The 19,608-nt window shown below is 39.7% G+C and overlaps 1 protein-coding gene across 6 annotated transcripts in view; it reads right to left on the bottom strand.

Moving 5' to 3' along the window:
- LOC127582098 (PH and SEC7 domain-containing protein 3-like) overlaps window positions 1-19,608 on the bottom strand; it is a 336,591-nt gene that overhangs the window by 35,303 nt on the left and 281,680 nt on the right. For all 6 annotated transcript variants that reach the window (XM_052037102.1, XM_052037138.1, XM_052037119.1 and 3 more), the window contains 2 exons: window positions 8,991-9,184; window positions 5,748-5,818 (listed from right to left, as the gene is read on the bottom strand). In XM_052037102.1, the coding sequence (XP_051893062.1) occupies window positions 5,748-5,818; window positions 8,991-9,184 (265 nt within the window). The remainder of the gene's footprint in view (window positions 1-5,747; window positions 5,819-8,990; window positions 9,185-19,608) is intronic.

Genomic DNA, 19,608 nt, shown 5'->3' with positions numbered 1-19,608 from the left:
ATTCTTCCCTGGATAGCAAGAGGTGGATACTTAATGTCTCATACAGCACAGAGAGAGATCATTTGATTCATCGTGACCCTGCTGGATCTAGTCTTCAATTAGTTCTGCTTTCACATGCTCTTTCCTCATAACTCATAAAGGAAACCTATCAAACTCTGGTTAGGCCGCATTTAAACTATTGCGTGCCATTCTGGTCACCTCACTATAGGAAGGATGTCGAGGCTTTAGAGAGGGTGCAGAGGAGGTTTACTAGGATGCTGCCTGGATTAGAGGGCATGTGCTATCAGGAGAGGCTGGACAAACTTGGGGTCTTTTCTCTGGAGCAGCGGAGGCTGAAGGGTGATCTGTTGGAGGTGTATAAAATTATGAGGGGCATAGATAGGATGGACAAGCAATATCTTCTTCCCATTATTGAGCGATCCAATACCAGAGTGCATGCATTTAAGGTGAGAGGGGGAAGGTCCAGAACAGATGCAAGGGGTAGGTCTTTTACTGAGAGAGTGGTGGATTCCTGGAATGCATTGCCTGATAGGATAGTGGAGGCAAATTCATTGGGGGCTTTTAAGAGGGGCTTGGATGGGCACATGAGTGAGAGGAAAATAGTGGGATATGAGCATTCTGTAGGTAGGAGGGATTTGCTATGTCAGCATAACATTGTGGGCTGAAGGGCCTGTTCTGCGCTGTACTGTTCTATGTTCTATAACTTGGATCGATAAAGGGATTTGTTATGGTAGATACAGGGGAGGACGGGATCTTAATCTTAAAGTTAGAGCTGGATCATTTACCAATCAGAAAAGGAAACCTGTCTTTACACAATAATGAAGGGTCTCGGCCCAAAGAGTTGACGGTTCACTTCCCTCCATAGATGCTGCCTGACCTGCTGAGTTCCTGCAGCATTTTGTGTGTGTTGCTCACACAATGGGCACCAGAAGTGAGCAATTTTTCCTCAAACCAAGGATAACTGGAACTTCCAACGCAAAGACTGATGCGTCTGATGTTGAGTGAGGGTATCGAGGAGTCGAGGCAGTAAATGGAGTCAGGATCCAGATCGGTCACATCACAGTAGAGCACATCTGAGGGGCTGACTTGCCAAAAGCTGTTACTGAACGTCAGAATAGACTGGCAGGTAAACTGTAGGAGATTGATGATTCATCTCCCCTCCTGATGATCGGTTCTGTCTCCAATGAAACCTGAAAGTTGTCTAGGTTGCCAAAACGCACCATGGACCCTTGCCTGTGTATTTGAGCCCACCTTCCCAGTAAACTGTGCTGCATCTTCATGACTGACCAATATTAATTAATTTTGGCACAAGTTTGATTAGCAAAATGAGGACATCTATTGGTGGTGCTCAGCTGCAGTTCTGGAATCCATACACAGCCTTCTGTCGATATATTGGGCCAAGTTCTGCTAATTGACAGCTGGCGGTCCCCAGGGGAATCCCTGGCTATCAGCCATTCTCGCCTCAGGAAGTCTCAGACTTGCAGGCATGCACTGTCAATCACCAGCACATCTGTCCGCTACACTACTAGAATTTCTGCCGAGCCTGGGGAGGAGTAAGTTGCGCTGGAGAGAGATCCAAATCCACTTTGTGACCAGGTCTCTGTTCTACAACAGGGCAACTGGATGAAGGAACAACAATTCCATTCACTTGGCCCTTTGAGAAAAGGTACTTGGCTTATTTGAACGCTTTTAATCATTTTTTTAGTATTTTGTTACTTAATTATTTGAATTTATTTGAAATTTTTAAGTGGCATATTAGAGACATTTAAAAACTGTTAAGTATTTGACAGTTGGTGAGCTAAAAAAAGCCCTATGGCCCTTCTGAATCAAGGCCTCTTGATCTGAATCCCAAGGCCTATTCACCAACCAGAGACATTCCGCTTTCAGCCCTCTGCATCCATTGAAGGAAAGAATAGGCGGGTTGGAAATCCAGACAGTGGTGGGGTGGAGGGTGGGGGCAAGGGGTCCAGGGAAATCGGATGCATTAAGTTCAGATATTGATGGATTTAATGGAATACAAACACAGGCACTCAGCTGATTTCTCTGAAGCAAATGATAAACTGAACTGTGGACAGCACACTCATGTTAGACTCTTCATTTGCAATTGTATTTTAATGCTTAATTGATTGCTGTCATTACCTTCACGTTACTAAAGATTGATTACAATTTAAATTGTGAGCAATTGTATACAGACAAACTCCTTACAGTTTTAGTGGTTTGGTTTCTCTTCCATGTTCTGGTCAAACTCTGAATTTTCAAAAGAAATCATTACGGATCCTGCAAAGACTCAAGTAATATTGTTTTCACCAAGATGTTCTCCTGAGACATGAATAAGGAAGTATCCTGGGGTAAACCTTTGAACTGTGTTGGATTAACAGTTCGGATTGTACTATTGAAAAATCATAATGCTTTGGAACAGCATGAAACAATTTGATAGAAATATAATTTCTAGTGTATGTACAAAGCACAGTGTAGTAATTTATGTGGTTTGACTCTGCTTCTGAAATTTGGTCTGTCACTGACAACAGAGCTGAATTTCATTTGCAGAGTTCAACATGTGCAATGAGTTTAGTGCACTCAGCTGGGGAAATATATCTATTCCAATTAATCAGAGCTCCTGCTCCCAATTGCAATCCGGTTAGAGAGTGCAAGGTTGGATGATAGACAAGGGCAGGATAAACCCTCACCGAAATACTCTAGTCACCTCTTTAGCTGGCTTGCTAACAGCTACTCCTGGGTGGAGGCAAAGCTTGCAGGAGAAAAGGAGAGGGTAGGAGACAGCTTTATAATAAAAAACATGATCTACAAACATAGTTGAACTTCTTAGTTTTCAGTCTCACATGCTCCACGAAGAGAGTAGGTCATTTCTCGGCTGCGTTTGTGGAATTTACTTGGCACAAAATCCACTGCAATTATTTTGCTATAAACCTGCTTTGGTGATGTATGTAGGGAAGAACATAGATATGTTTTAGAAAAATAATCACACCACAGCTGCTTCCCCTCAGTTCCCTGCTCATTTCTTAAAATCCACTTTACAAATCCTTTGCTTTCATTCCTTATTTTCCTACTCCCATCACTGATCCATTTGTAAACAGCTCGAGATTGGCTCTAAAGCATTAAAAATACATGAGAAAAACAAAATATAGACCATGGGCAAAATAATTCAAGATATGTAAACCTTCAGATTCTTGTTTTGCTTCCGAGGCATTTTTCTGATTTTATATCAATCACTGGCCACACTGGGTTCCACTGCATTAGGATCACAGGGTCACACCATTCAGTCCCTCAAGCCAGTTCTACCATTTGATTAGATCACCGCTGACCTGTATCAGAACTCCATTTATCCAGCTTTGTCTCAGATTGCTTGATCCTCTTGTGTAAGCAAAATCTATCAACTAAAGTCTTAAAAGCTCTAACTGAACCCTGGGATCCACAACTTTGTGGAGACGGACAGCTCCAGACATCCACTACCCTTTGTGTGATAAATGTTTCCTGATTTCACTCTGAAATACCTTTAAAGTGAGCCTCCTTTATTTGAATTCACCCCCTCCCAGGATATTAAGGAAATCAAAGGACATGGAGATGAGCAAGAAGATCGGCCATGATCTTGATGAATGGCGAAGCATCCTTGAGGGACAAATGGCCTCACTTTGCTTGTATTTCTTAAGTTCTTGGTTCCACCAGAGGAAGCAGTTTCTCTGCAATCTACCCTCCTGAAATGCTTCATTAAATCACTGCTCAACCTTTCAAATTCAATGATGAAAGCTGTCTGTAATTAATTATTCTGAAATTCTTAATTTAAAATTCAACAATGGCCCGCATGGGCAAATGCAGACCCCATGCCTTTACTAAAAGCACTTCTACCATCCTATTTTCCATGGTAAGTCAGAGGATATCCTCTTATATACAGACCATGTAAAACACAGTGCATTGTTTGGCTACTGAAATATAGATGAGGTCCTCGATCCACGTGAAGACAAGATAAAGTTCAAGAACATCACCTTGCCTCTGGTTGCTCTGGGGCTACAGGAACCGGACATACTGTCTGGAGTGTGCCTGGCTCAACTTCCATCAAGTTCTCTGAATTTTCAATAAGAAACAGGGGAACAGGTTTTTGTCTTCACTTTAACACATAAATAGGGCCTTGGTGCTTAGTTCAGTCAGTGGAAATGCCTGCGCTACAATGGACTTTGTTTCTTTTTTTTGTTCTAATTGTGTCCTTTCTTGTAAAAATTGTGTATAATTTATGTTTATATTTTTTCTTGTGAATGCTGCTTATTTGATGCTACGTGCCTGTGATGCTGCTGCAAGTAAGTTTTTCATTGCACCTGTGCATTCATGTACTTGTGCATATGACAATAACTCAACTTTGACTTTGAATAAATATGACATTGGATGCATTTGATGTCAAAGACAGGTTCTTCTTATTGAAAGCCTTGGGCAATGGCATCTAATTTTATCTCAGGGGTGTATTATTGGGCTGGTAATTTTTTGATCCTGTAAGAAATCTAGTGGATATAAGTTAAGAAATATAATGGATTGAGATTCTCTGGAAAATGTGTGTCAAGGATTAGATGTGATTGAAAAATCGAACGGCAACAGGGAGAGAAGGCAAAAATGGAGAAGGAAATGCATGTCCAACCATCAAAGCTGAAATGGATGGGACCTCCTCCCACTCTGCACTCCTTCCCCAACCCCAAATTTTCTGAAATGCTACTTCACAGATCTGCCCAGCACAACTTAGGCTGACTGTGAATAGCAGCTGTCCTGAAAGTGAATATGCGATGAATTTCAACCCAAGGATTAAATTTGAACCGTTTCCAGGAGATGTCAATCCATCAGATACAGGCTTCTCCCACACCACTCAACTAATCCCATTTAAATTGGCTGGTTTCTGAAAGTAATCAACTGATGCACTGCTTGCAGCAACAATTATTCTTTGTCAACAGGCCATTACTTTCCAGTAGAGAAGTGATTGTCAAGTAGTTCCTTTAGCTGAGGAAGGATTACTTCCATCAATCTTTGATTTATTATGACATCAACCTCTTTTTAAAATTAGTGCAAAGCATATGTTGAAGACTGCGCACACTATCTGCAATGAATGACAAAGATCCTCATGCTTGCCGGTTCTTCTCCTTCCCATTAGAAGATAAATTGAGGCAACATTCAGAAATCTGGCAACCCAATAAGTGATGGAAACACAGGATACATGCTGCAAAAATAGGCCATTCTGCCCAACTGGTCCATGCTAACACTTACACTCTGCAAATAAATCTATCGGTGTAAATCTCCATTCTCTTCTCTCTAATTTTTACGTCCAGCCTTCCTGTAAATGTATCTGTACCTCACCAAAATTTGGGTAAGGAAGTCTTCTCCTGAATTCCTTGCTGGATATCTTGACGAAAGATGTCTATTCTCTTCACAGCTATTACATACAAAATGTCATGAATTACAGAGCTAGCTGGGAGTCAATTGCATAAGGAAGGAAAAGTAGGCAATATAATCGGGTGTAAGGTTGATAAAGGAATCACTAATAACTCTCGTTTGAGCCCAATTGATTGAACTAGCTTCTGTTCTTATTCTGTACATTATGTGGCTCTTGGGACAGTTTTACTGTATTTTTTTTTGTTTTATTGTTCTTTCACTGGGAAATGATCCAAAGGGATATTGGGAACCAGGATTTTCCACACATTTGCTGCAAGACAAGGGATTTATTGACAACTTGGATCAAAAGAGGATGCATTTACCTTCTGTAGGTAAAGAATCATGCCTTTGAGCACAGCGTAAAATGTCTTCCAACCTCTTTTTCCCCTAGGAGCTGCATTGAAGGAAACAAACACATGTAGGAATCACACAAAGGAATGAGTTTCAGAGGCTATACAAGTGCCATTGATTTAGACTTGCCAACATGAATGGGACGTGCTCAAGGAAGAGACAGTCCCTTCAGGAACCATTCCGTAACTTCTGTAAACAAATGGATAGTTGGAACCATACAACATTAAAAAATCACAAAAACAAACAACTGCGTGGATATCAGTTGCCTTTGAGCAAGGTTTCCAAGAACAACGCAGAGTTGGACCAAATCTAGAATTAAGACATCAAATCGAATTCTCAAAGTTTTCCATGTCTTCCAATTCGTACAAGTATATCATAATACTTTTAACTACATTTTCATAGCACCATTGCCAGTTCAAGGAGAACTGACTACACAGAATAAGGACAGTAATTCAGTTCAGACCTTTCCCGTCCGAGATGGGTATAACTGCTGGATATTTACTTGCATACACTTGAGGTGCGAACATAATTTACAGAGGTATCAATTGTGGGAAACAAGAATGGGTGGACTAGATTACAGGATGAGTCTAAGTCCTAAGTACTTGTGATGCTCCCAGTGTTTTCGGGTGACATCCCACTAAATATTTCTGAATCACATTCAAAGATAACAGCATACAAATTCACTGTATTAATGACTCCCTGTAGCAAACCCTCCAAAGAATGCCTTTGTGCTTTATTGCAGTGGCAAACCACTAATACCATGTTGCACATTTGCAGACTTTTCTTTCAAAGGCAAACTGCAGCTATCCACATTTATTGCGGCCGAACTTATCTCCTAGCTTCTCATGCACCCAATATATCATTCATTATTATGCAGATAACCAAAAATGTGTTCAATGACGTTACCTCGTATCCATCCAGCTGAGTGTGGGCTTTTCTCTAATAATGGTAATCCAAAAAATATTGATTTCTCAAAGAAAGTGAGCTTCTGGTATCAAAAAAAATTACAGAATGGATGGTGACCATATTTAGTAATTTGGCAAAGACACGAAGTATTACCTCAAAGTGTTGACCATGAGAATTCTACATCTGTGAGGTGGGACAGAACAGCACTTTGCATTTCCTGGACTCACTACTCAGAAAAAGGTGGCCTGGAATTTAAAGGATTAGTTGATATAAGCTGCACTACAAAGTGGAAATACTCAGCAGGTCAGGCAGCGTACATGGCGAAAGAAGCAGCGTTAATGTTTCATGCTGATGACTTTTTATCAAAACTTAAGAAAAATATAGAGACAAAACAAGTTTTAAAATGCAGAGAAGGGTGCATTCACAGATAGAGAAAAGCTGAGAAAACAAATCAGTTTAAAATTTGTTTTACTGTGTTCCCAGTTCTAACCTGTAGCATTAATTCTGTCGCTCCCTCCACAGATGCTGTCTGATTGCTGGGCATTTCCGGAGTTCTCTACTTCTAGTTCAGAATTTCAGTTAATTATATTACACTTGACACTGTGTTCAAAAGGTCAGAGGACTATTTATGAAATAAAGCAGAACAACTGAGGTGTGCAAGGGAGTGTTAGATTCCAAATGGGAGTGGGTTTAAAGGTGAAAGTGGGAAAGGAGAAAGAAACCATCGAAAGATGTTGCCCATTGGCTGGATGCAAGATGATGAAGAACGACTTTCTTCAACTTTGGGCCAAACTCTATTTCTGGACTTACAACTCTTACAGACTTTCAGCATCTGCAGTCTCTTGTGTCTCTATATTTTTGGACTTCTTTGCTTTGTATATTATTTCAAATTTAAAGAACCCAGTGCAAAAATAAATAAACATTACTTTAGAGTCATACAATCATAGAGTTGTACAGCACAGAAAAAGGCCCTTCGGCCCAACTCATCCAGGCCACCTAAGTTCTCTACCTGAGTTAGTCCCATTTGCCTGCATTAAAGAGAAATTCAATGTGCTTGCAGGAGCAGAGGTTATGATGCTTCAATGCTGAGTAGACATGTTTCTCTCTGATAAATCCTCATTAATATTCCTACATCCCAAATCTCAACATTTTACATTCACATGGTGGCGTATCAATTTCTAAACTGAGGATTGTCCATATGCAATGGGTACATTTTGTTGCAATTATTGCTGGAAGTGATTATACTTCATAATGCATGTTTGAGGATCTTGTACAGAAGAACATAAGTTCTAATCTCTGTGGAATTATATTGCTGTTGGAGACAGATTCTTCAAAATCCTTTTTACTGCTTTCCACATTCATGGCCAAAAATAATCAAGCAGCAGAAAACTTCATGAGAACAATTTGTACTTCAACAAGAAACTTTCTGGTTTATAGCTCTTCCTGAAATCAAGCGTCATCCTCGCTGTATACTTCATGAAGAATGACTGAGTAGTCTTCATGTTTATATTGCCAGCTAGAAGGTAATGGCAACCATGGAGCATCATTTAATATGGCATTAAGGCAGACTATTAGTACTTCATGTTTTAATGCACTGTATTAAAGTCACTTTATGTTGTAAAAATAACAATGAGGTGTATAAGCAATTTATCAGAACACTGATATCAAATTATTCTTCCCTTTGTTTGGTTACATACTCACTGGAGAAAGAACTTCGTAAGGGAACAAAGTGAATGTGCTATGCAGATGTGCAAAGAATGGGCAGCCAGATAGGGACTAGTTCTTCCAAGTGTACCAAATTCTTCCCTACAGTGAGCACTTTCCCCTTGGGAAGCAGGCCAACATAGAACAAGGGTTAGTACACACTGAAACCTCATTTAAGGTAAACAGCAAAGGAATCAGAGGGAAAATTGGGAGAACTTTTCCCTGGTTCTTAAATACTGAGTGTTGATGGAAGCAGATGCCAAAGTAATTGATATCTATTTGAAAAGGAAAATTTACAGGCCTACAGGGTGAGAAAAGAAATATTGTGTAATTGAATAGATTTTTCAAAGAGCCAGCATGGGGACATAGGGCGGAATACCTTCCTTTCCTCTATAATTGTACGATTCATTGACTTTATGCCTTGCAGAAATGATTCTATTCTCAGGAAACCATAAATCAATCCTACCAGGGCTTTCAAATTCACAAAGACTTTCTGGCTCCTTAATCCTCTCTCTGTGAGGAAGCAAATCAAGTTATAATAATGACACAGCATTAAAGTAAGCAGTGAAATAGAAATGGAGGAATAACCTCTAGTCAGGACTCACTTTTCTTTCCATCCATATCTGCATGAATTTTTCGAGAGAGAAAGCCAGCTTTGTACGTTTTAGCATTGGGATCCTGTGGAATGTCAAGGAATGGATTAGCACTGGAGCCAATGCGATTGCTGGTCTTGGATCCAGCATTATCTGTCTTGTCATTCGCAAGCTCAGAGAGAGACTTCCTCAACTCTTCTTCATTTCTGGAGGAGACAAAAGTGAGAGAGAAAAATACATTTGTAAAAGGAATTGTGCCACATTCTTCAAAATGCTTCACTCTGCTAAGTAAGAAATCTAGGCCCAAGGAAAATGGCTATCTTACATGTTCTTTGAAGAAGCAAGGTAACTCTGTTCATGAATGTGCTCACCGGATGTTAAAACCAAAATACATTCAATGCTGAAAAACTAAAATAAAAACAGAAAATACTGAAAACACACAGCATGTCAGATGATATCTGTGGAGCAGAATACAGAATTATATTTCTAGGTTGTGGCTCTGTCTCCCTCTCTCTCCACAGATGTTGGGTCTTTGTAGCATTTTCTGTTGTAAAAGATGACTGCAAAGTTATCAGACAGGAATGTGGACACAGCATTTACTCAAGGTTATTTTTTATCATTTAATAGTGAAGCAAAATCACTGTCATATAGGATAGCCTCCTAGGATTTGAGTACTGACATTCCAATTAGCTAGTTTATAGGAAGAAATTGGGCTTTTCAAACCATCAATACCAGCCTAAAAATATCAGTTGGTATATTGAAGCTCTGTTACTATAAGTCACCACACATGTAACAAAAATATCTCTATGATATTTATAAAGTATGCGGAAGAACTGCAAGGTCAGATCAATAATTTCCACACATTTGGTCTACTTTAACTCCTCATTTCCAATAACGGAGAGGACAACCCACTGTCTTCCACACATTCGAACTCCCGTGCGTAATGAATGTGCCCCAACTCACCAGGGAATTAAAATCGGGAGCTGCTGCTGCAACTTATAATTTATCGGTAATCTGTTTGCTTTGTTGGATGTAATTCCAATGTCAAGAAAATGGCTTACTTGACTATCTTTTGTCTTGTAAATATGCATGGGCACTCTCTGAGGAATAGAACCATGGGATATGGGGTTAGTGCAGGAAAGTGTTGCTGAGATAAAAGATCAGGTATGATCTTACTGATTGATAGACCAGGCATGAGGCACCAACTGACCTACTCCTACTTCTACTTGTTATATTCTCCAGCTCTTGGTTTTTCCCATGATGGGGCAGGGAGTGGAGGACAGAGAATAAGTTGACAGGACAGTGCAAACATAATTCAATTGTCATTTTCAAGGTGTATATTTTGACTTTACTTTTCTATATCTGCTGTGAAGCCCAAGGTTAACAGTGAATTTGGGTAAGGTGTTATGGCAATGTGGCAGGTTTAAACTATAATTAACCTGCAATAGAGAATATCATCAGCAAAAATGCAGATTTCTTCATATATCGCACATATTTGTCTTAACAATGTTTACCCATTAGCAAAATAGGTAGTGCTATATGACAAGAAATAATGCTACAAGACCAAACACAGCCATATATATAAATAAATATTTCTATATTTCTTGAAGGAATCAGAATCAGAATTAGCTAATGTTTTCAAACTAATGGACACTTCCTAATATGACAAAAAAAACTTTTTTTCTCTTTTTTTCACTGTAGAAAACAGCTTTTTACCCAACTAAAGACCAATGAAGGGTTTAACCAATGGGGTGTACTTCCAGCAAAGCCAATGCAATAGAGCAGTGGAATTTCATGTAGCAAGTACCAACAAACAGCAGTGTGATGATAATCAGATCATTTGCTTTATTGAAGTTGAATGGGGATAAATATTGGCCAGGACACCAGAACCAACTCCTGTATAACACCATGGCTACTTATACCCAACAGAGCAGATGGCTTTGATGTCTTAACCAAAAGACAGCACCTTCAACGGTGAAGCACTTTCTCAATACTGCACTGAGGAGTCAGTCTGGATTCTTGCGCTCACGACTTCCACACAGGTCCTTCTGACTCAGATCTGAGAGAGCTACCCACTGAGCCACAGTAGACTCTGATGTCATTACAAGGCAAATGGTGTTTTTACTAATTACTCTAAACAGTGTTGTTCATCTTAAGAAAATAAGTGCACATCAAGTCTCAGCAACATAAATTAAACTCGAGGTATAAGTACTTCTTCTTAAGGCTGATGGAATCTGTAATGAGCTATTGATAAGTTGGGAGATTGGCAGTAGATGAGATTCCATGTTAATAAGCACGGGGTGATTCATTTTAGTTAAAAATAAAATTGCATTAAATATTCACTCATTAGAAGTAAGCTCAGAGATGCACTGGTGTTTAAAGTACAAGTTCATAGGACATTAAAAGCAACACACCTTAGAATTCTTTCTTAAGACATTTATGTGACAGATGAGACCAGCATTTGTTGCCCAACACTAGATGCCCTGTCGGATAGAACAGTGGCTATCTCAATAACTTCAGAGAGCACTTACGAGTCAGGTACATTGCTTGGGTCAGGAATCATACATAGCCCTGACCAAGAGAGGCCAATTGGACTCTTTGCCTAAAGGACACCAGGAACCAAATATTTTGCACAAATCTGACTGCTTCAGTCACTTTTTACTAGCACTTAGCTTTCTATTTCCAGAGTTTTAAACTACCACAGTGGTGCTCAAAGATTAATAATGCAGTTGGAAGAGCTAATAGCCCTGGGTTTTATTAATAGTGGCATAAAACACAGAAGTGAAAAAATAATAATGAGCCTATATAAAATCTTGATGTCCTCAGTTAGAGTACTGTGTGCTCCACAGCACAGTGGATGCATGGCATGTTAGGAGAAGGTCTACACTGGAACACTAAGAGGCTGCTTGTTATGAGGGAATACAAATGGTCCAGGCTCCTGATCATGAACTTCGGGAGGATTAGTGTCAATGATTTAGGTGGACATTTTAACGGGCTTGTCATTTCCTCTGGAAAACATTAGCAAAGTCACTGGAAATCTGCCAGCAGATGCAAAATACACAGGCATTTCATGTGAAAATTTCCCGACGTTATCTGTCAAAAGCTTATCAGAAACTGCACGACAAATGATAGTGTTGATGTTTCTGCTCTAGCTCATCTGAACTCAGGCACAATGAAACAATTTTTATGCAAACCCTGCGCTTCAATAAGAGCAAATAGATAATTCGATGGAACAGACTCCCTGGGGAGATGGTGGAAACAGTTATAATTGATTCCATCAAATACAAATTACATTGATTTCTGTAAGGAAACAATATTTTAGGTTGCAGTCTGAAAAATTTGAGACGTGATGTGTGATAAGCATGATACATCTTCGCAAACAGTGCAGCAGCTAGACAGCAAAGATTAAAATCTGTTTATCTTTCCATAGATGCTGCTTGATCTGCTGAGTGTTTCTAGATTTTTCTGTTTTTATTTCAGATTTCCAGCATCTGCAGTTTTTTGGTTTAAATGTTTCTGCAAAAACACTTCTGGAACCAAATCCTGTAAAACCATGGACTAAGACCTGGGAAGCAATATTCACCTAATGTCCATTTTATTAGCACATTGGGAAGAACAGTTGATTTCTGTACTCACGGCTTTCCAAGCTAACTGTTTTTTCTTGCTTCCTGTCTGGGTTTGCTTTAGACTAATTAATAGAGATTGTTTGCTATGATTTGTCTGTGTGTAAGATTCTCATAGCGTACTACGTGGTATATTATTGGCTCTTCAATACCTTTCTGAGGCTCCCTAACGATATTGGAGCACTCTTCAGTCAAGGACTGTTATGGTCAAAGGCAGCAGCTCACTATTCCCTTCTCAATGGGAATTAAGACAATGCATGCTGTCATCCACATCCACATGAATGGGTAAAAAGATGTACAATGTAACCCCGCATTACAGAGGGGTTGCGTTCCTAGCAAACCACCTATATCACGATTTTCCGTAACGCAAAGTCCTTTTTTTTCCATTGAATTGCATGTTATGCAGAGATGTGTTCTATGGGAAGTTTATCTCTCAACAGTAATGCCCCCGAGGGTGTGCGGTCTACATCAAGGATTTTCTGATTATATTGCAGGCAGAAGAGAAAGGGTTGTTGTTTCAGTTATCTAGAAATGGATGCTACACTGTTTGAGAAAGCATTGTTGAACAAGTATCAATAGAATAGATTGCCTTATCGGTTTCCAAAGCAAATTCCTTAAGTGGCCTCCCCCTGTGAATTAGCAGCCTGCAATCATTGTACAGCAATCAATAGAAGAGTTTGCCTTGTCATTTTCCAAAGCAAGCCCCTGAAGTGGCATCCCGCTGTGAATTGGAAACCTGTGATCATTGGTAAGCTAGTTCAGTTTCCTGTATACACATTGAATCTATTTATTTATCTATTATCTATCTATTATTTATTTATTTACATAAATTCTGTAAAAAAAATAGGAAAAGCGCTAGAATTTATTGCTCAGAAAGAAGTAGCTGGACATTCAGAAAATCATAATATATTCAAGCACGATCAACAGGAACGAGAAACTGTATTTGATCAACTTAACAGTGTTCACTGAGGATGCAAGAAGCAGTGTGGATACATGGGTATCAGTAGGTGTAGTGTAATTTGATTTCCAAAAGGTATTTGATAAAGTGCCACATGAGAGGTCACCACAGAAGTTCATGGCATTGGGGCTAATATAGAGGAACAGCTAAAAACAAGTAGAAAACCGGGTCAGGATAAACAGGACATCTTCAAATTGGCAAGCTGTAACTAGTGGGCAGCATCAAAGTAAGTGCTGTGGCCTCAACTACAATCCATATTAATAATCTAGTTGAAAGGACCAAATTTGCTGATGATGCAAAGTAGGAGGGAAAGCAAGTTGTGAGAAGGACTCAGAGAGTCTGTACTGGGATATAGATAGGTAGATGCGTGGGTAGAAGGTTGGCAGATGGAGTGTTAGGTGGTGAAACATAAGGTTGTGTACTCTGGCAGGAAGAACAGAAAAACAAAATATTGTTTAAATTGGGGGGGAGGGGGTGTGACAGAATGCTGCAGTACAGGGGACCTGGATATCTTCAAACATGAAATGCAGTACGTTACTATACAGGTCAGCAAGTAATCAGGAAAACAATATAATGGATGGAGACCAAAAGTAGGGAAAGTCTCACTAATATGTACAGGGAGCTGGTGAGACCGCATCAGAGTAATGAGTACAGTTTTGGTCACCTTATTTAAGAAGGAATATATTTAATTGGAGAGGGTTCGGATAAGATATATTAGATTTATTCTAGAGTGAGGGGGTTGTCTTATGAAGAGAGGTTGAGCAAGTTGAGCATATATTCACTAGAGTTCCAAAGAATGTCAAGTCGTGCGTATTGTCATGTGCACAAGTGCGGTGAGGTACAGGTATAATGAAAATCTTGCTTGCAGTTACATCACAGGCACATAGGTACAGACAACACATAGAATATAAATTATACAAGACAGTGAAGTGAAGTGAGGGAGAAAAAAAAACAAGACTTTTTGCAAGAAAAAGACACAATCAGAGACAAGTCTATGATAGTGACTTTTTGCAGAAAAAAGACACAATCAGAGACAAGTCTATGATAGTGCAAGATGTGGTCCATAGTGTTCCATTTCTGAGGTAGGGTTAGGGTTGTGCAGGTCGGTTCAAGAACCTGATGGTTGTAGGAAAGTAGCTGTTTCTGAACCTGATGGTGTGGGACTTCAGTGACCTTACTGAAACATAACATTTTAAGGGCGCCTGATAAGGTAAATGCTGAGCGGATATTTCCCCTTATGGGGAGATCTAGAAGATAGTTTCAGAAAAAGGGATTGCTCATTATATCTTTATTAGTCACACGTACATCGAAACACACAGTGAAATGCATCTTTTGCGTAGAGTGCTCTGGGGACAGCCCGCAAGTGTCGCCACGCTTTCGGCGCCAAGATAGCATGCCCACAACTTCCTAACGCATACATCTTTGGAATGTGGGAGGAAACCGGAGCACCCGGAGGAAACCCACGCAGATACAGGGAGAATATTAAGGACAGAGATGAGGAACAATTCCTTATCTTAGAGGGCCATGAATCTGGAATTCTCTATTCGAGTAAGACTGTGAAGGATGAGTCATTGAATACATTCAAGGATGTGACGACCTTTTGGACAGTAGGGCATGAAAGTGGAGCTGATAGCCAGATCATATCTATCATGGATCTTATGCAGGCATGTGGGCCCATCTGACCTAACCCTGTTCTGGTTTCTTATGTTTTAATTTGGACCTCCCAGCATTGGTGACCATTAGTTCCAGATGTGCGGGCCCTAAACTCCTGAACTCCCCCTTTCCATCGTTCTGTTCTTCTTTAAGATGTTCCTTAAAACCAACTCCTGAGTGTTGCTGCATCGGATTTTGTTTGACTCTTTTCAAGTGAAATACAAAGAGCTTGTTGTTCTCCTGCTCAAATAGAACGAGCGGCAGCTTTGTTAACAGATGGTCCTTTGAAACAGTCAACACTGTGCAACTCCTGTCAGTTTACTTTAGTGTGAGGCAAATTTCTTTCTTGGTAAAACAATTCACAGTGGAAGGTGCAGAGGAAGTTCCGTTTAGGCTTTCAGCCTTATTGGTGTCATGGGTCGATAATTGCATTGGCCATTTGCTCCAAATGAGTTCTACCTTTCTCACGATCACATCATTAGAAACAATTAAGTGCAGAACTCCAATTTACAATCTCATTATCTTCAAGAAATGCACCTTCAAGATTATACTGCAAAGCCAATATAATATACGAACAAGCCACATACATCTGCGTGCATGAACATACACATTAAGCAAGTGGATGCATAACCAGCCCAATGTTAGCCTGCAGTGTCATTGATTGAAATTTAAAATATTTTAACTGCTTTAATAGTCTGATGAGATTCAGTGACAAGCCAAGCTTGTTTGAAGCATGAAAGAGATGTTTCCTGAAGAAGGTGAAAAGTAGCTCTAGGGCTGGAGATCTAAGGTTTGTGAGCTTTTGGGCAATTTTTGATCACCATTTATGAAGAGTTGAGATCATATAACTATTGATAATGTGTGCATGTCTGTAAGTTTGTGTACACATGCTCGTGTATGAAATTTTGCATGTATATTTTCAAGAGCAAGTGAATGCATGCAAAAGATATTGTTCAATTTTGCGTACTAGAGGTCACTTTTATGTGCATTAGTATGTATTCATGAGGCCATTCATACAACTGTGCATATATTACATATATTCATTCCCATAAACAAAATCATCATGCTTTAATTCACAGTCCTAGACACACAGGATGCTATCCTCATTTATCTGACGCATGGGTTCAAGTGGATAAACAGGATTCCTTTCCACCAGGTTATTGTCAAGCTTCTGCAGTTAGAGGTCATTATGTTAGTCCAGTACATTACACAGTCAGAGGGTGATAGACTCCTGTGTTAACCCTATTACATTGCCATATAGATGGATTAAAGATCAGTGTGTTAACACAAGATGTCAGGGGTTCTGGAATGAAAAGCCACAGGGCATTTGCCCATGATACAATGGTGCTGGTGGTGAAGGATTGGTGTGTTAACTCTTAACTCTACAGGTTCCTGGGTGTAAGGTCAGTGTCAACAGATAACTTTGTATTCATATGATCTCATCTTCGACTTAGAGTAGGTTAAATCGCTTGCTTTCATTATTCTTGGGCACCTGGTATTATTTTAATGTTACCAACAAATATAAAGACCCTAATTTCTATAGCACTATTTAGTTCAGGGCTTTCCAAGACAATTTATTGCTAACACTTTTAAGTTTAGAGTGTAGTTATTGTTGCAATTAATGTTTTAATGCTATGCACCATGCATCTCTTCCATTACTTCCCCAGTAAAAAATAACTTGTGTGCAATAGTGAGACTAGATTCTGATTTTTTTGTCATTTATTCCAACACAATTTAATCTTATTTTATTATAAATCACTACAATTGGGTTTGGTGAAAGAAAGAAATTTGATCTGCTCTGTGATATGGACTGAAGCAAGCATTCATTTCTTTCTGATAAGCCACCACTGCTATCGTCAATCACATTATATGAAAGAAGGTTATTATATTCAGGACATTATGTTTTTCAGCTAGATTATTAACCGTGGACACCGTACCTAATTTTTGAACCCTTTACTCCAAAGCTAATACATCTCTGGTCTGTCCTATCTTTCCAATCTGCTCTGCACAGATAACATTGGGACACTGTTAACCCTGGGTCCTCTTACAATGAAAGCATATGTTTAAAGAAAAATCTAATTAAAACCCAACCACAGGCTCAGAGAATTAAAATGCAGATGCTCTGCACTTTCATACAGAATCAAATAACATTTTAAAACATATTTCCTCCTCAAGAAGCCATTTGTTTGCATATAGACTTATATTTGTTTTGTACTGTTCTTGCCAATAATGGAAACTGCCTATGTAAACTTGTCACGTTGCAATTAAGTGGTGGTGCGATAGTGTCACTACTGGCGGGTGGGTGTAATTACAGCATGACAAGTTTCTTCAGCAATTTCTATTCTAAAAGTGGACAGGGATACAAAATGGAATTAAGAACAAAAGATAGGGGCAGAATGTATGAGCTTATAACTACTACTAATTTACAACCCTGCGCCATAGTTTAACAGAGTCTTCAGATGAAGTAGAAGTGAAGTCCTGCACCTTCGCTTTGATTTCTCCTTATGGCCAAACCCAGACTCAACTCCACATGCTGATATTGGTAAAACAATTGTTGCCTATAGCAATGTAGCATAGTAGTAAGCCATAATATTAACTGGTCAACAAAATGTAATACCATAGACCAGCTCAGTGGAAAAAATTGTACTTGCTCATTCATACAAAAATCTAACCTCAAATGCAGCAAACAATGTGCTGGAGGAACTAAGCAGGTCAAACAGCATCTGTGGGAGAAAATTCCTTTCCCCTCACAGATGCTGCTCAACCTGCTGAGTTCCTCCAGCACATTGTTTGTTGCCCTGGATTCCAACGTCTGCCACCTCTTGTGTAACCTGAAATGTTCCAGGTCTACACTTCCCTCTGCCCTGTCCATATTCTCCAATTTACTCCCTCCTGAGATATAAGAAACAGATTGAGATATAATTAACAGATTGAGAGAGACAGACAGACAGACAGAGACAGACTGAGAGAAAGGAAAGAAGAGATACATGAAGAGTAGGATGGAATGATTAAAGACAAAAAAAGACATAGTTGCTACTGGCACAAATTTTATGTGGCTGGATAATATCATAAGTGGATCAGTTTAATGGTCCTCAGATTTATAAGACCTGAACATTAAGCATAAAGTTTTTATAAAGCCTAATGTAGAAAATCAAGTGCAACATGCCAGGAGTAAATAAAGATTTTCTTTCCCATAAATATATTAACAGCAGGCTAATTCCCCTTTGCTGCAGTACTTGACTACAGAGAGTGAGCAAGGGGCAGTGAATTTTACTGTGCAATAACAGATAAGATATTTTTACAGGGGGTGAGGGAGGATCATGAGGGGGGGAAAAGTACAGCAGAGTGAATGATCTTGCTCCGGTAAATAAGCCCATTACACCTTCACAACACACTGGCATTTGCCAACATGAAGTACCTTATCCTGATGCAAACAATCCCTGCAGTTGTGCTATTTATAACAACTTAATGAGAAGTGTTGGCCTAGCAACTTAATTAGGGGTGCCACATCCCCAAGGTGAGCTCATGCTAAAGCCAAAAAAAGCTGATGAACAACAGGAGCATTGCCTAGAAACTGGGTTTGTGAGTGCTTGTTTTGAACAAGCAATTCGAGCAAATGAAGTGATTTAACCTGGGTTAGGTTGCGCTAGTGATCACTTTTGGGAGAAGTCACATCCATCAGGAATTGTGCACTTTTGTGCACAATTCCATTTTCTGCATCTGATGTTTATTGGTATCGGGCATCTAACTAACAATGTTACGAGTTGTGCTGCCACACATTTCCTCCCTTTCTGGCATAAATTGACTTATTGTAGCACAGCAGGAGGGTATTCTGCCCATCTGTTTCATGTTGTCTTACCTCAGGGCAAATCCCATTCCTCTTCCTCCTGCAACTCATACTCCCTCACAGGCCCATTGCCTATGGGCGGCACAGTAGTGTAGCGGTTAGTGTAACACTATTACAGCGCCAGCGACCCGGGTTCAATTCCAGCCGCTGTCTGTAAGGAGTTTGTACGTTCTCCCCATGTCTGTATGGGTTTCCTCCGGGTGCTCTGGATTCCTCCCACATTCCAAAGACGTACGGGTTAGGAAGTTGTGGACATGCTATGTTGGCGCCGGAAGCGTGGCGACACTTACAGGCTGCCCCCAGAACACTCTACACAAAAGACGCATTTCACTGTGTGTTTTGATGTACGTGTGACTAATAAATAAACATTTTATCTTTGGGTTCTTTTGCCACTTGCCAGCACTGATGAAATAATTTACAGTAAGATGGGAGTGGTAATGTTTATGATTAAATAACTAAAAATTAAAGTGGTAATAAAATGTCAATGCCAGGGTGAGGGTGGAAGAGAGTGAGGTTTGTGGGGGTGTTGATGGATTAACAACTTGTGAG

The sequence above is a fragment of the Pristis pectinata genome, chromosome 2 (assembly GCF_009764475.1).
Source record: "Pristis pectinata isolate sPriPec2 chromosome 2, sPriPec2.1.pri, whole genome shotgun sequence".
Classification (NCBI taxonomy): Eukaryota; Metazoa; Chordata; class Chondrichthyes; order Rhinopristiformes; family Pristidae; genus Pristis; species Pristis pectinata.
Note: the sequence above shows the minus strand (reverse complement) of the source record. Positions and strands in the feature narration are given on the sequence as shown.